The sequence below is a fragment of the Bos taurus genome, chromosome 10, assembly GCF_002263795.3.
Source record: "Bos taurus isolate L1 Dominette 01449 registration number 42190680 breed Hereford chromosome 10, ARS-UCD2.0, whole genome shotgun sequence".
Lineage (NCBI taxonomy): Eukaryota > Metazoa > Chordata > Mammalia > Artiodactyla > Bovidae > Bos > Bos taurus.
Window position 1 is genome coordinate 45,850,428 of NC_037337.1, and position 12,522 is coordinate 45,862,949.

Consider the following 12,522-nt stretch of genomic DNA (forward strand, 5'->3'; position numbering starts at 1 on the left):
CACAGCTAGACTTAAAATCTTGAGAGACACTTTGAAGCTGTAATTCCATTCGAATTTTCCTCAGGGAACAAAGGAGCATAATAGATTGAGGCTACTTTTATGGACATCTAGTTTAGTCAAGCATGCCAAATACTTAGAAACAATTTGACTAGTTCAGTCTTCCCACTCCTTTCCTAAGGTATGAAAAGGATGCTGGAGAATCCGTAGTATATGTAGTATACCACGCTGAACAATTAAGATTTTAGTGCCCAGGACTCTTGAGAGTTAAGACTCAGGGCCATTTTGCCCCCAGGGGACAGCTGGTCATGTATGGAGATAATTTTGCTTACTAAAACTGGGGACAGGGGACTTCCCTGGTGGTCCAGTGGCTAAGACTCTGTGCTCCCAGTACAGGGGACCCGGATTCGATCCCTGGTCAGGGAACTAGATCTCGCATGCTGCAATTAAGAGTTCACATACCACTACAAACGATTCCACATGCTGAACTAAGAAAGATACTGCCAAAACTAAGACTCTGGACACAACCAGATAAAAAAAAACCTGGGGACAGGAGGTGGGGGAGGGTACTGGCATCTAGTGGTTAGAGGCCAGGAATGCTGCTAAACCAACAATGCACAGGACATCCCCACAACAAAAGATGATCCAGCCCAAAATGTCAACAGTGCCACTGGAGATAAACCCTGCTCTATGGCAGCAGGCGGGTATGAGGGCATGAAAAGGAAAAATGGATTTAGGAATCTCAGAAAACTAGGATTTAGAGCATTAGACAGAATTTTTAATTAAAGAAGTTCATTTTGGTGGGCAACCCATATACTTAGTACCAATTTCTTATTTTGAGTCATATATACAATATGCAAATTAAAGAAAAATTTTTAAATAAAAACAAAATAAAAAAATAACTACAAAACAACAGTTCTACACTGTCACTTATTTCCTTCTACTTTTCTTTCCTATGAGATACACCATTGTTTTATTCCAGTGTTTGATTCTTAATGACTAATGTGTTTATTCAGCTATGTTTATATGCTGTTTCTTGTTTCATTTTATAATTCTTGTTTTATTTTTTATTTTTTTTAATAATTCTTGTTTTAAACTGAAGTACAGTTGATTTATAGTACTGTGTTAGTTCTAGGGGTACAGCAATGTGGTTCAGTTGTATATGTATATAGATATGTATTTTTTTTTCAGATTCTTTTCCATGATAAGGTTATTACAAGGTACTGAATAGAGTTCCTTGTGTTATACAGCAAATCCTTATTGTTTATCTACTTTATATATAGCAGTGTATATCCATTAATCTCATACTCCTGATTTATCCCTCTCCCTCAACATTCTTCAAATGTATGCTCCAATGAATTTCTGTATACCTTCTGTTTATGATGAGCATTAAGTATTTGTTGTATTGATATATTTTACTAACTTCTCAATTATTAGCAACTGGACTGTCTCTAATTTTTCAGTCATGAATAGCCTATGCATAGCCTGTTAAAAGACTGTCCACTTGAACCAACACTTTTGCTACATGCTGGCAGTTCTGAGGTCTGTGGTTAAATGGCTTTGAACTAAAATTCCATAGCTCCTGGCACAAAATAAGCATTCAATCGAAGCCAAGTAGTAACCTATGAAGGACATGCCAAGACCTGACAAACAGATCACTGTGTTGATCCAGTAAGACAAAACTGGGTTGCAATTTGACCTCTACAACCAGTTACTTTTGACTGCAGGCAGAGCTGCTTTTATTTCAGAGGCTGAAAGATACTTGTCACTTTTGGGCACCTATAAACTATGATACAGTCAGACTAGGCTATATGCGTGTGCTCAAATATTTGTTGAAGGAACTAGTTTCATTTCACAGGGGTAGATATGAATTGTGAAATTCAGTTTGTACAATACTAACCTCTTCTTTTTCCAAGAACTCTCTGACATCAGGGTCCTGTAACATGGTAGGATGATTCACAATCCTCTGAAGGTACCTACAGGGTAAGCAGTTATCTGGTTAGTTGGCTTGGCCTTACAAAGTTTGGGGCATTATAACATGCTGGCAGGGGTACGATGTCTTTCATTACTTTAAAATATCCTCAGGGCACTTATATGACTCTGCTTATAAGCACATGTAAGTTCATACTCTTCACATTTCCAAAAAGGAACGAAAAGTAACTGCTTGGAAAGAGACTGCAGAACCACTCCTGACTGATTGTTGAAAAGGAGAATATGATTGTCTGCTCACTCAGGAGAGGAGAAGAGGATGCTCTGCTCCTAATGTGGGAAGGAAAGAGACTTAGGAAAGGCTACAGACAACACGGAGGTGGGAATCTTCAACCCATTCAAGTTTCACCACTACTAACTCTAGCCAATGTCTCATGGTTATTAAGTCTCCGTTTTAGCGCCTCATTTGTTCTCGTGGCACTCAGGAAAATAGTTTTATTGTACTTACCTTTCTAGAGCAGCCCTCCGTTTTTCAAGAAATTCTGCAGAAGAAGAATCTTCCTTTCCAACTTTTACTTTTGTCATTCCTGGAACACAATTTTAAAAGAAAAAAACAAGAAAACTATAAATCATCATGAAAAGCTTTAGGCTGCAGAAAAGCGCCAGGAGGAAGGCAATGAGGGAGCTCTACAAAATACAACCAAAGGCCACTTCTATGTCATGCATAAGCATGAACAAAAGGTTCTTTGTACAAGAGTCAGTTTTCATACTAGTCTTAAAGTGTTGAAGGTTCTCAACCCTGAGACTTCCAGAGCACATGTTTTCTAAAAGGGGGCCATGGGACTCTGGGAAAGATTAGCAGATATCAATTGATGGTAATGGGAAGATTCCTTGCCTGACCTCCTTCCCCTCATTCACTGAGTACATTTCAATTTGGAGGGAATTGCAACCACTGAAGTCTCCAGGATACCAACACACACACACACACACACACATACACACACACACTCTGTGGAAACTAAAACCTAGGCCTCCTACTGCACCCAAGGAAAGAGACCATGTCAAAACATGCTGTATCTCTAACCCTCATGTGATTTATAGGAAAACGTTGGAAATGCTTCCTTTCTAACTGTTGGATTCTACACTATCATTAGAAGTAATCTCACATACTAAGTAGAAAGTATATTGCAGAAAGAATGCAAAGGAAAAAAATCTAAGCAGAATTAATAGGCTTACCTATTAGGCTCTTCTCAGGTGGAGGAGGGACAATAAAGCCATTCTGGGAGTGCTTCTCTGAAAGCTTCTCATAAAGACCCAAGAAGTCACTAAATCTTCTTTTCACTGCAAAGTGTTTACTTCTGAACATTGGTAAGCTTGTCTTGGGGACAGAAAAAACACAAGATTTCATTTCCAATAGGGGATGAGTATCTTGAAAGTCATCTGGCTGACATCAAGGGAATCTTTCCCCAGATCCCTGGTCTTCTAGACACTTCATAAATAACTTTCTCCAAGGCTGAAATTCTCAGCCCTTTTTCTATTTTGGAGTTATAATCCTCTCTGGCTGTCTAGAAATCTATGGAGCCCTTCTCAGAATAATGATTTTAAATGCACAAATTAACATACATGGGATTACGAAGGCAACTAATTAAATTCAAATTCAGTTTTATTTGCAGGTTAAGAACCTTTGCTTTAAGGAGAGAGATGCTGCAATCTAGTTTAAAGCTAGAAATCTATGGTCATCTCCAATCCTTTCATCCTGCCCTGACTTATTAAGGGTATTGCTGCCAGAATTAAAGCAGCCAAACTGGAGAAAATACACAGTAAACACTGCCCCTAAGGGGAGGATCAGACAAAAGGTCTACACTGTAGATACTTGAGCCTCCAAGCTATCACAGGGTCTAGAACACAGGGGCAGGCCAACAAGCAGGAGAAAGGTAATATAAAGGAAACGTCCAGTAAAAAGAGACAAGGCCTACATTTTATTGAGAGATCATTTAATACTCACCAGACAGGCAAAATTTAAGGAGGTGGGGCCTTGCCAATTGTTGGCAAGGAAGTATGTCAATGGGAACTTTTACATATTGCTGATGGAAGTATAAATTGGTACAAGGACTTAAAAACAAAGTTTGTATTTCTTTTCTTCAAAATTTGCACTACCTGTGACCCAGGGGAACTGCTTCTGATAATATACCCCAAAGAAACTCTTCTATGTGTACGCCAGGAAACACGTGCAAAAATGTTCACAGCTCATAATTACAAAAACTGGAAACATGCCAAATATTCACAACAGGAAAATGGATAAATGTATTATGCTATAATCACACAATGGACTAATTAACTACAGCTACGCACGTCATGGATGGATCTGAGGAACAATGGTAGTAAAGAAAGCACTATTTTTAGCATGATACCATTTTTATGAAACTCAAAAAAAAAAAAAGCAAAACAGTGTATTGTTTAGAGATACATATGTGAAGACTTTTTATAAAGGAAATGAGAGACAATTCAGGAGAGTGGTGGCCTCTAAGGTGTGAGGCAGAGGAAAGGAAAGGGAGAAACACGCAGGTGGATTCAATGGTACTCATCTTAAGACTGGTGGTAGGTTCGGGGCTTCATTTTTTATGCTTCATAACCTGCATACAACAACGTGTAAGTTTTGTATGCATTAATATTATATAAAAAAGGAAGACCAGACCTGAGGGGCAAAAGGTTAGGGAGAGCGTTAAAAGAAGCTCCACATAGGAAACCTCAGAAGAACTGATGATTTTTAAACAGGTGATACAGTTTGGGGTGATCCGCCAAACTAGCTCTAAGCCACATAGCTCTTAAGAGGGATGGCACTGTATCAGATACACCACATGTCTTGATAAAACTTACAAAGTTTCACATTGAAGTGTTAGCTCTCTGGAAGAAAAGTGGAAAGGCTCAGATGAGATTACCAAGGGGATGCAGACTTGTTCCATCTTGAGTAAACTTGAAGGAAGATGTTGACAAAGAAACTAAAGAAATACCCAGAAATAATCTGAATGATGACCTTCTTGGTATGTGCGCCCAAATCTATTAAGGTGGTCATCAGCAGGGTCACTTGGACTCACCTGTGTTGTAACTTTGTAGGCCACATAGGCATTCATACCGTCCCCTGTGGGAGAACAGAAAGCAGGAGAGGATTATTCTGTGAACTAAAGCAGGACCAATCTTGCTAACATTTAACCAGGAATCATAAGGTAGCCACAGGAACCGTGTAGAAGAACTCTTGTTTCAACTCCAAGCTTTAGATCCTATACTATAATCCAGTTCCTACTTTGCCTCGAGGCCTCTATGGCACATATCATGGTCCCATGGATGCTGGCTGAGTCCCCCTTTGAGTTAGACAAGAGAGTCAGTTCCCTGTTTCAAAGCCAGGCTCTATTTATACCTTCCACAAAGCAGCACTGGACACTGACAATCCACTGGTTGTTACCATGCCAATATTTGGGCTTGTTACACACATCTGTCTAAATCCAAACAATTCTCTTGCTGTATAAAGCAGGAGGAGGAGAAGGAAGCAAATGATGTAAAAGGAAACAAGTAGTTCTACCCTAAGCTAGTTCTGGGCTCCCTTTGCTCTTTCAGAAATACTGTCCCAGCCCCTCCACCCGAGCTGGGGGACACTGACCCCTCTCATCTAGCATGTTCTCCCAGAGCAAAGGGCCTGGCAGGAAGACACTTGGGCTGCCTGATGTCACACAAATCTCTCTTCCCTGAAGGAATCATTTTTCTGAAAAAGCCTTTGACTGTTACATAATTTGGGATTCAAGCAATTGTTTTTCTCTGTGGTACTGTCCTAACCTCTACCACTTAGGAACATAAAGACACCATTAACTCCGTGAGTAGTGAAAAGACACACATTGGACTTGAGACAGATGCAGGTCCAGTGCCGGGCTCCAGAGCGTTGGGTTGGTTTCATTCCCTTCCTCTCCGCCCTGACTCTTCCCCACACCAACCAGGAACATGCAGGTCAACAATGACTAACTGCCAAAGCCTCTGAAATGGCCCTGGGAGGAGGGCAAGTTCTACCCTTGCAGGGTCACATATTACAATTCGGTCTGACTGAGATGGCTAGGAGTAACTGCTTTTATAAATTACACAGAGAAGTTGGAGACTGTACAGGAAGAGAGGGCTTATGTTCTTTACCCAGTCAAGCCCTGCCAAAAGAACAACATATAAAACAAAATATAAGTTTTAGAAATTACTTTATATTGATTACTACTGTTAGTTCTCTTCTAAACCATTTAAACTGTATTGCCTAATACTACTAAGGATGTTTATCACCGATAAAAGGAAAAAAAAAATTCTAAATTTACTTTATAGAAAACGTATTCAGACTTTTATTCACAGTTTGATAGTTATGGTCAAATGTCCAAAAAGTCATTTCCATAATTTAGTGCCTGCAATTAGGGAAGACTAAGTGCAAATGTACGTAAGACACAATAGCAAAGTGAGGTCTTCAGACGCTCTGCCTGCTTACCAGCTGTCTTTATTGAGGCAGTGTTTGAGCAGACAGACATACTTGCCTGTCCAGACCTCATGAGATATGGAAATGTTCCAGAAATGCAGCAGTTTTAAATTTACGTTAATTTCCTAAGTAATTTCAGGAAGCTGAAAATAATACATGCAAATTGCCAAGTCTCTAAAAAGCAATATCCTGGCAGAAGTGAGATTCTAATTTACTTAAATGTTTGTGGGAATGAGAAGCGCATGTTGAATAAACAGCCCACATAAACAGAAGGTGTTGTTATAAAGATCGATGTGAATCTTGAAATATGAATCTGAAAATGCTTTAAGTAGCTGGTTTCTCGACAGTGATGTGACTAAGAATCTACATGATGATGCAAGGGGATGAAGGTTTATCACCAAAAGTGATTTCTGTTTAAATAAATCTGATCCATGGGACATTTAAATTATTGTTATGGTTTGAACTCTGTCCCCCTAAATAAATTATATTGACGTCCTAACCCCTGGTACATCAGAGTGTGACCTTATTTGAAAATAGGGTCTTTATAGAAGTAACTCGGAGAAGGCAATGGCACCCCACTCCAGTACTTTTGCCTGGAAAATCCCATGGATGGAGGAGCCTGGTGGGCTGCAGTCCATGAGGTCGCTAGGAGTCGGACACGACTTCACTTTCACTTTTCACTTTCATGCATTGGAGAAGGAAATGGCAACCCACTCCAGTGTTCTTGCCTAGAGAATCCCAGGGACAGGGGAGCCTGGTGGGCCGCCGTCTACGGGGTCGCACAGAGTCGGACACGACTGAAGCGACTTAGCAGCAGCAGCAGCAGCAGCAGCATAAAAGTAACTAAGGGAGAAAGACGTCAGTATGGTGGGCCTTAATTCAGTATGACTGGTGCCACCTAAAAAAGGGAAATTCTGACACAGAGACAGACACATAGAAAGCAAAGATGATGTGAAGACACCCTGGGAGGATGTCGTGTGACAGTGAAGGCAGAGCTGGAGTGATGTAGCTACCAGCCAAGGAATGCCTGAGGCTCCAGAAGCTAGGGGAGAGGCATTGAACAGTCCTTTCCTGGTGCCTTCAGAGGGAGCATGGCCTCAAGAACATCATGATTTCAGACTTTCTGGCCCCCAGAACTCTGAGAGAATACATTTCTGTTGTTTTAAGCTATACTGTTTGTGATACTTGATTACAGAAGTCCTAGGAAACTAACATATTCCTTCCCTCTCCTGGTACAAACATCATGACTTATAAAATGTTATAAATCATAAGTAAACAGTGTTTATTTATGATTTATTTTGTTCTACCAAGGATGTAAAGCAGCTAATAACTAGCCTAAAATCAATGTACTTATAGAATATTCATAAATATTAGAGAGGTAAGAGAGAATTCTAAACATGTAATTCAAAGTTTTGGTCCAGGTTCTACCAAAGGCCATATGTTGTGACCTGACGGGAAAGCTACATTTCACTTATTGGTTCTCAGTTTCCTCTACTGCTGGACCAGGGAACCGTATAGGATGCTCAGGAACATCCTACCAGTGCACCAGTCTAGGAAAAGTAAAACTCCACAGTTAACAACAAACCATTTTGGCACAAAGTCTAATCAGATTTTTATAGACTCTTATTCCTAGTTCAGAACAGACAAAGGGTTGGAAATCACCTTTTTCCTCTTAACCATCACCCCTACTTAATAGGAGGAAAAAGCTCTGTGCAGCCTCTTCTCATAGAGACCACACCTAGAACAAGGAAAGTTGAGGCCTGTTGCTCTCTGCTCACTAAGGTCTCACAAACTTGTGACACAGGAAGGCTATCCTAAAAATCCATGTTCTAGCCAAAGTTATGAAAATCTAATTTTCATTTGACCAAAAGTCAACCTGCATTTTTTATTTACCTATGACAGAGAGTGGAAGACTTCCTCACCTTATTAGAATATCAAGAGTACATAATAAATGATATGTAACAAGAAATCCAAATGTCTTAAGGGAAAAATAAATCCAGCATCTCCAAATTTTAAAATGTGTTTTTAGGGTGCTTACATGGAGTTTATCTCAAGAGGGAATAAAATGGTCTCCACAATTCGGGGAGAAGGCAAAGTGGGGTTTTAAAAAAGGGATTCAATAGTATTTAATTTTCTGATTTTTCTTCTTAAAGCCCAGAAAAACCTAAATAAACAGCTTAAATGCTGTTTCTGGCCTTGGAAGCATAGCAAAGAGCATCGTTTCATAGGAAAGATGATGATGAAGCACTTCACACAGCTGGTTCAGCTCTGGAGGTAACCATTTAGAAACCAGCTAACTGTGCTTTTCACAGCCACATCTGAACATCACAGGAGTCCCAAGTACACTCACCTATCTTCTCAGGATCAGTTATACCGACTGTCAAATCAAATTGGTCTTCCTGTTCTTCTTCCTCTAGCTTTTAAAGAGAAAACAAACAATGAGAGTAAGATACCCCCCAAAAAGGCTATTCATTTTACTCTGTATTAATATTACATCAAGATAATATCAGGATATATCCTTCTACACATCAGTCTTCAGCTGTGTCCATTCCTAACAATCTCAATGAAGCAACTTCCACAATTCTAAGTTGGTACTTGCTCAAAGGTCTTCATTACATCTATTCTCTTAAAACGTTATTTTGATCATAATGAGTAATTACTAGGTTTTGGAAGACTTGCCTCTTTCAGGCTAAAGAGGGAATGGGGAGAGACTATACTCTTGAATATAGGAGCTTTGGACACTAAATATCACTAGTGATCATTGAAAGCCTCTGTGCTATCCTCTGGATAACAGACACTCTACCCAGGAAAGAATCCTTTACTGGATTCTGGCTGTTCATTAACCACAAAGGTCTTCTTCAAGAGTTATAAATAAACTCAAGCAACTGAACTTCAGACTGGCAGCACAGTCCTAAACATCCAAAAGAAGACCAATAGCACAAATTCTCACCTCCTCATAGCTTGGCTGGGGCTTAGAAGAATTTGTGGCCTCCTGTGGAGGAAGAGAAATGAGTGTTTTGGCTGGCACCTTCTTCTGATTATTTTGTGTGCTGTCCAGGGATAGCTCCACTGTGGCATCTAAAAATAGTTGATATTTTATAATGAAGGAAGAGTCAGAAAAACTGTAAGCTAGAATAAATGGACCTAAGATAAACACAGTAACACGGGAAAAGCACTATTTGCCACATCTAAGGATGATACTGTTGTTTTACCACAGTTTATGAATTGCTCACAATTACAGTTTTAGATCATCTTGCAAAGATTAAGTTATGTTTAATATACACTGTCCAAGAGGACTAAAAAGACACTGTAATATCTAAAAATTTCTTTTGATCAAAATTGTTAAAAAACAAAACAAAAAAAACACATGCTTAAGAAGTGCCTTTGTCTATCTGGGAAAACAGAACAACTCATTCCCTAAGTGTTCTAGAAGGGATTTTTAAAAGAGCACTATGTACCATTTTTAGGCATTAAAATTACTTACACCAGTGATAAGAATGCACCTCAACTTGAAGCAATGGAGCTAGAAGTTCAAAACCTAAACGGCTCAGATGTTTTTTCTTTTTAATAAAGAAAACTATAAATATCCATTTGGGTTTGGCCTGGTCAGTACGTATCCAATTCTAGCCTTAGGGAATTTAAAGAAAGCAGTTTCTTTGAGAGGGCTCTATAAGGCATAACCAAGTCCTAGATCAATGTCATAATCATTAAAAGTTAATCAGGTCTATAAACAAGGTTGCCAAACTGTTGGAATTATATTAGGATTTTTTCACTTATCAGGAAAAAGACAAACATACATACAAAAATTCATGCAAAATGAACATGTTAAGATGACAGGATCTTTGAAGTAAGAAACCAGCTAAAGTATGTTTAAGATAGTCACATCATGCAGGCACCTCACAAATAATTAAGTTATGAATCCAATAAATGTGACTGAAAAATGGAACAGGAAATTTAAACATTTAAAACCTTAAGCTTATTAGAGTATGCTACTGAAAGACTTTTGAAGAGCTGTGCATTAAAAAAATGTTTTTATTTACTTATTTTTGACTGCACTGGGTCATTGCTGCTCCACATGGGCTTTCTCTGTTGCAGAGAGTGAGGGGCCACTCTCTAGTTGCGGTGCCTGGGCTTCTCATTGCAGTGGCTTTTCTTGCTGCAGAGCAAGGGCTCCAGGAGCACAGGCTCAGTAGTTGCAGTGCATGGACTTAGTTGCCCTGAGGCATGTGGGATCTTCCCATCCAACAGGTGTCCCCTGCATTGCAAGGCGGATTCTTAACCACTGGACCACCAGGGAAGCCTGAGGTGCGAATTTTTAATTGAAAATCATGTGACAACACCTATCAACAATGGTTTTCTCTCTCTTTTTTTTTTGGCTGTGCAACTTCTGAGATCCTAGTTCTCTGTCCAAGAATACCACCTGGGTCCTTGTAGTGAAGGCAGAGTCCTAACCACTGGTGCGCCCTTTTCTCTGGACTCTGCTGCTGCTACTGCTGCTAAGTCGCTTCAGTCGTGTCCGACTCTGTGCAATCCCGTAGACGGCAGCCCACCAGGCTCCCCCGTCCCTGGGATTCTCCAGGCAATCCCTGGGATTCTCCAGGCAAGAGTGGAGTGGGTTGCCATTTCCTTCTCCAACGCATAAAAGTGAAAAGTGAAAGGGAAGTTGCTCAGTCGTGCCTGACTCTTAGCGACCCCATGGACTGCAGCCCACCAGGCTCCTCCATCCATGGGATTTTCCAGACAAGAGTACTGGAGTGGGGTGCCATTGCCTTCTCTAGGTAAGAGTAATAGAAAAGCCATTGGATTCCACCATAGAGATTCTGATCACCACTAATCAAGTGAAAAATAACAAGAGTATTTTATTTAAATTTCCACATCTGAGAAACTACTTGAATCCTAAACTAAATGTATCACTGCAAGCATTCCTTTCCATAGATATCTTATGTTCCTTTCTTAGTAGTGAAGGCAGGCACTGGCCACTTATGAAAACAGCTGAGAATGAAGTAAATCAGAACCCTCATTAGAAATAAATATGTCTCTAATAAAGATCTTCTACATGGTTGTGTATATAAAACCCAACCATGGGAGTAAGTCAGTCAACACTAAGATTTCAGGTCTCCTTAAAGGGCAAATCATATAAATGTTAAGTTCCCAAAGATAAAAAAACCTCCTGTGCAATGTGCCATAACTAGGTTATTATTTCCATTTCTTCTCCAGAAATTTTATCTAAAATATAAACATTAGCAGAATAAATAGCAGGCACTTAAGTTTCAGAGAGGAAAGCAATGCAAAATCTTTGAAATCTTTATATTTTTTCTTCTAAACTCTTCTCACGTCTTAATTTTCCAATGACTTCAAATGTGAGAGTCCTCCCAAGACCTTATCGTACTCCGCCCTCTCATCTCTTCCTTTCCTTTGTCATTCTCTCCTTTGAGGGTCTCATTTACATGGCAGCTTTAATCACCACCTCTAGGAAACTGATTTCCATATGTCCAGTTCTTACTCCTTTGCCCAGGGAGACTACTATAGTTCAAATCACCTCCTGAGCATTTCCCTTTGCATTTAAAACTTTAAAAATCTAAAACCCAAACTCACACTCCCCACTCTCCAACTCAAAGATACTTTCTTCTGCAGAATGTAGTTCTCAAAATGGTACCATCTTCTTCCCAATCCTTGGGCTTGAAATTTTTGACTTTGTCTTTAATCTTCATTTTTGTTCACTCGTTACATCTTATCACCAATACCAGATTTTGTTGATTTCACTTCTTGAAAAGTTTTCATTTTTCCTTTTCTATTTCTATTACCTTTATCATTTCATCCTTGAACTAATTTCTAAGATGCCTTCTGACATCTCCAGGCTTCCCTTGCGGCTCAGCTGGTAAAGAATCCCCCTGCAATGTGGGAGACCTGGGTTCAATCCCTGGGTTGGGAAGATCCCCTGGAAAACGGAAAGGCTACCCACTCCGGTATTCTGGCCTGGAGAATTCCATGGACTGTATAGTCCATGGGGTCGCAAAAAGTTGGACAAGGAGCCACTTTCACTTTCTGACATCTCCAGTCTTTGTCCATCACAATCCGTTTTATGTAAAAAGTCTACCAGG

The 12,522-nt window shown here is 39.8% G+C and overlaps 1 protein-coding gene across 4 annotated transcripts in view; it reads right to left on the bottom strand.

Moving 5' to 3' along the window:
• Window positions 1-12,522, bottom strand: part of SNX1 (sorting nexin 1) — a 36,980-nt gene that overhangs the window by 7,240 nt on the left and 17,218 nt on the right. For all 4 annotated transcript variants that reach the window (XM_005211665.5, NM_001046107.3, XM_010809247.4 and 1 more), the window contains 6 exon segments: window positions 9,372-9,499; window positions 8,772-8,838; window positions 5,022-5,065; window positions 3,163-3,304; window positions 2,435-2,513; window positions 1,898-1,973 (listed from right to left, as the gene is read on the bottom strand). In XM_005211665.5, the coding sequence (XP_005211722.1) occupies window positions 1,898-1,973; window positions 2,435-2,513; window positions 3,163-3,304; window positions 5,022-5,065; window positions 8,772-8,838; window positions 9,372-9,499 (536 nt within the window).